Here is a 4,790-nt window from a genome sequence, read left to right as displayed (position 1 = left end):
CGCGAGAGTTGCTGTTTGTAAAATGGCAGAGAAGATGGGACGACTACGAGGGCTGGACAAAAGTATTTGTCAAGAACGTGAAAGGTTGGGTAAATAGGAAGTTCGGGGGTCTGGAGTACTGTCTAACTCAGGCCCTGACGGGACACGGGGTGTTCGGAAGTTACCTTAAAAGGATCGGGAAACAGGAGACGGATGAATGCTGGTACTGTGGAACTGAGGATACACCGGATCATACAATTTTTGAATGTGAAGGGCACGTAATGGAAAGAGAGAGAGCGAGAGAAAAACTAGGGGGTGTGCGTGTTACGAGAGAGAACATCGCTGAGTGTTTGTTGAAGAATGAGGAGAGTTGGCGAGCAGTAACCGACATGCTGCGAGCTATTATGAGTAAGAAAGTGTGGTATACCTTGTTTAGGTCAAGGTTTGAAATCATTTACCTAATACCGATACCAGTAAATGGTTCCCTTATAATAATGTCGACGGGTAGTTGTTTATAGGTATTTTTGTTGTTTAGATGGTTTTGTCAAAGGTTTAGTAAACCACCATTTATAATTATATTTTAAACGTTTTTTTGAATAGATAGTGTATGTCAAATTTAGATATATAAGTTTTAGTACAAAAAAAGAAACACTAGTTCTTTCAATAAAATCTTCTCATCATTAACATCTCGGTGTATTGTATCGTTTGTCTTCGTACGTACTACGACAATTGGTGACCCCGACGTGATTACACCGACGTGAATTGTTATCAAGTTCATCAATTAATTCATCAGATCATTTTCCATTAATCAAACATGTCTCGTTCTGGCCGAAACGCAGATCGTACAGAAGCTAACGGTGAACCTGGTGAACCTCGTAATGAAATCAAAGACCGAATTTTTATGAGGACACCACCTTTTAGCCGAGCAGATCCCGAATTATGGTTCGCTCAATTAGAATCTCAGTTCATCATCAACGGAGTGCTCTCAGATGAATTAAGATTTCATACTACAATCGGAGTGATGGATACAGAGAGTTTAGTTTGTGTTAAAGACTTAGTGATTAATCCACCAGCAACCAACAAATTTGAAACTCTTCGTCGAAGAATTTTGGACATTCTTTCAGAATCCCAAGAAACGAAATTCAAGAAACTCTTCTCACAACTTCGACTCGATGACAAAAAACCTTCAGTTTTCCTATCAGAAATGAAAATTTTAGGAGGTGCATCGTTACCCGAGGAGATCCTTAAATTCTTTTGGATACAGAGATTACCCCGTGAAATGCAAGTAGCTCTTTTGACATGTTCTTTACCCTTACAACAAGTGGCAGATTTAGCTGATAAAATTGCAGAAGTGGAAATTCAACAGAACTGTCAAATCGATCACGAAATATGTGCTTGTAACTCAAAAGTCAATAATAATAGCACGAAAACATCTTCAGAAGACTACCAACACCTAATTAGACGTCTCGAAAATTTGGAAAGACGGAACAGATCACAGTCCCCTTTAAGAAAAGATAACTACCGACTCAATTCTCCAAAAACGAATATTCTTAAAGACTCTTTGTGCTGGTACCATCTAAATTTTCGTGACAAGGCTCACAAATGTACGCCTCCATGAAGTTTCAAGTCGGAAAACCTATAACTACGTCGTTCAAGGCGACAGACGACGTAGAATCAAAGGATCGCCAAAGTAGTTTCAAGACAGATTTCAACAAGGTTAGACTAGAAAATAATGTTGTTAATAATCCTAGATTAGTTATTAGAGACACTCTAACTGGAATTCACTTCCTTATAGATACTGGTTCCGATGTTTCGTTATTACCCAAATCGTTTCAAATTCAACAAAATCCATTGCAGTACACTTTATTTGCAGCCAATAACACACGTATTCCTACTTTCGGTACCCGATCTCTTACAGTTAGTTTAGGTCTCAAAAGATCTTTTACGTGGAATTTTATTGTAGCACAAACAAATCACGCAATCATTGGAGCAGATTTTTTACATTTTCATAATATAATTCTTGATTTGGGTCGCAAACGAATTATCGACAGTACTATTAATCTTTCAAATATTGATAAATCATTTTGTTCCACCACTTCCTCAATACATTCAATTCCTTCATCATGTAAATATTTTGATATCTTAATCAAATTTCCACAAATCACCAAATTTTCTTCTTCTCCTTTTTCAGTAAAACATAATACTTCTCATACCATTTTCACAGAGGGTCTTCCCATCTCTTCAAAACCTCGACGCCTTTCAGCAGACAAACTTAAATTGGCTAAACATGAAATCCAAAAACTAATAGACTTAGGTATCTGCCGTCCTTCCAATAGTCCTTGGGCCAGTCCTCTTCATATGGTCCCCAAAAAAAACTCTTCCGATTGGAGACCAGTCGGTGATTACCGCAGACTCAATTCAGTTACTGTAGATGACAAATATCCTGTTCCTAACTTACACGATTTTTCTTATTTCCTCGAAGGAAAAACTATTTTTTCTACCATCGATCTCGTTAGGGCTTATCATCAAATTCCAGTCGAAGAAGAATCAATTCCAAAAACAGCTATCATCACACCTTTTGGCCTATTCGAGTTCACACGGATGCAATTTGGAGTAAAAAACGCAGCACAATCATTCCAACGCTTCATCAATGAAGTACTTGGAAATTTGCATTTCTGTTTTTCTTACATAGACGATATCCTAATTGCATCGAATAGCGAAACTCAACATAAGGAACACTTAAAAATTATTTTCGAACGTTTAAATCAATATGGAATGACAATAAATTTAGATAAATGTGTTTTTGGTGAACATCAAGTTCGTTTTCTCGGATACCAAATCTCTGAAAAAGGTTCTTCACTTCTTCCCGAGAAGGTCTCCACCATCTCAAACTACCCTCTTCCTACATCAATTTCTGATCTTAGACGTTTTTTGGGAATGCTTAACTTTTATCGCAAATGCATACCTCAAGCAGCACATCACCAAATCATTCTTCATGATCTTCACAAAAACTGCAAAAAGAATGATAAAACACCTATCAAGTGGACCGATGAAACTATAGAAGCCTTCAATACTTGTAAATATGATTTGGCTAACGCTGCTATATTAGTACATCCTAGTTCGTCAGCACCAATTTCATTGACAGTAGATGCATCAGATTTTGCTATGGGAGCAGTCGTTGAGCAATTATAAAATAATTTATGGAAACCACTAAGTTTTTTCTCCAAGAAATTTTCAAACGCTCAACAAAAATACAGCACTTATGATCGCGAATTACTCGCATTATATTCAGCAATTAAATATTTTCGTCATTTTATTGAAGGTAGATCGTTTACGATTTATACAGATCATAAACCGCTTGTTTATGCTTTTCTACAAAAATCTGATAAAGCTTCACCCAGACAAATGAGACATTTGGATTTCATTTCACAATTCTCAACTAACATTATCCACATTAGTGGCAAAACCAATGTTGTTGCAGATTCGCTTTCCAGAATTCAGGCCATTTCTTATCCTAATTCTGTTGATTATGATGAAATTTCAAAAGCTCAAGCTACCGACCCCGAACTTCTACACATTTTAAAAAATCTTCAACATACATCTCTTCATTTAAAACAATTTCAAATTCCAAATTCAAAAGATCTGATTTATTGCGACGATAGTAATTCCAAAATTCGTCCTTTTATTCCCAAACCTTTTCGTCAAATTATATTCAATAAATTTCATAACCTTTCTCATCCAGGTATTAGAGGTTCGATAAAGCTAATATCTTCCCGTTTCGTTTGGCCTTCAATTAATAAAGATATCCGAGAATGGACACGTTGCTGTATTGGCTGTCAAAAAACAAAAATCCATAAACATACTTCTACACCTCTCAAACAAATTCAAATCCCAGATTCCAAGATATTAATTTAGATATCGTCGGTCCCTTGCCTTCATCAAATGGTTTTACCTACTGCCTCACGGTTATTGATAGATTTTCTTGTTGGGCAGAGGCCTATCCGATGACCAATATGTCAGCTGAAACTGTTGCCACTACCTTTTTCAACAATTAGGTTTGTCGTTTTGGTACTCCTATCAAAATTATTACAGACCAAGGACGCCAATTTGAAAGCTCTCTTTTTCACTCTTTATCTCAACTTTTAGGTTGTAAACGTGCTCGTTCTTCTCCTTATCATCCTCATACAAACGGCAAAATTGAAAGATGACATGGAACTTTAAAAACAGCTATCAAGGCTTATGCCACTGAACGATGGACAGAAATATTACCAACTATTTTACTTGGATTACATTCTACACTACGAGAAGAGGTAGGAGCTTCTCCTGCAGAAATGTTGTACGGTACAACTTTGAGACTTCCTGGTGAATTTTTTCAACAAAACAATGACGTTATGGACCATTCTTCTTTTGTACAAATACTCAAACAAAAATTAAAATCCCTTCAACCAGTTCCTTCTAAACATCATTCTAACAAGAAAGTTTTTATAGCTCCTGAATTAAACACCTGTACACACGTTTTTGTTCGAAATGATTCTATAAAAAAACCTCTTCAACCTCCTTTTGAAGGTCCCTTTCTTGTTATAAAGCGCAAAGACAAATTTTTTACAGTCCTTATTAGAAATAGGGAAGTGAATATTTCCAAAGATGGACTAAAACCAGCATTCTTAATTCTTCCAAATAAAAATTTAGACAATCAGTCTCATATTTTTCTTAAACAACCACAAATTAAAACTGTACGTTTCTCTTTGTAAATTAACTACTTTTGCCCACCGCTTCGATAGTTCTTAAATTGTATCAACTGGTAATATTAC

General features: G+C 36.1%; 1 protein-coding gene across 1 annotated transcript; it reads left to right on the top strand.

Moving 5' to 3' along the window:
* Positions 1-793: 793 nt before the first annotated feature.
* On the top strand, positions 794-1,597 carry LOC136350063 (uncharacterized). Its single transcript, XM_066301587.1, has one exon. It carries the CDS (start codon positions 794-796, stop codon positions 1,595-1,597), a length of 804 nt encoding a protein of 267 aa, XP_066157684.1.
* The last annotated feature ends 3,193 nt before the right edge of the window (positions 1,598-4,790 follow it).

This window comes from Euwallacea fornicatus, unplaced genomic scaffold (genome assembly GCF_040115645.1).
Source record: "Euwallacea fornicatus isolate EFF26 unplaced genomic scaffold, ASM4011564v1 scaffold_95, whole genome shotgun sequence".
NCBI classification, from domain to species: Eukaryota; Metazoa; Arthropoda; class Insecta; order Coleoptera; family Curculionidae; genus Euwallacea; species Euwallacea fornicatus.
This window is presented reverse-complemented; position numbering and strand designations above follow the sequence as displayed.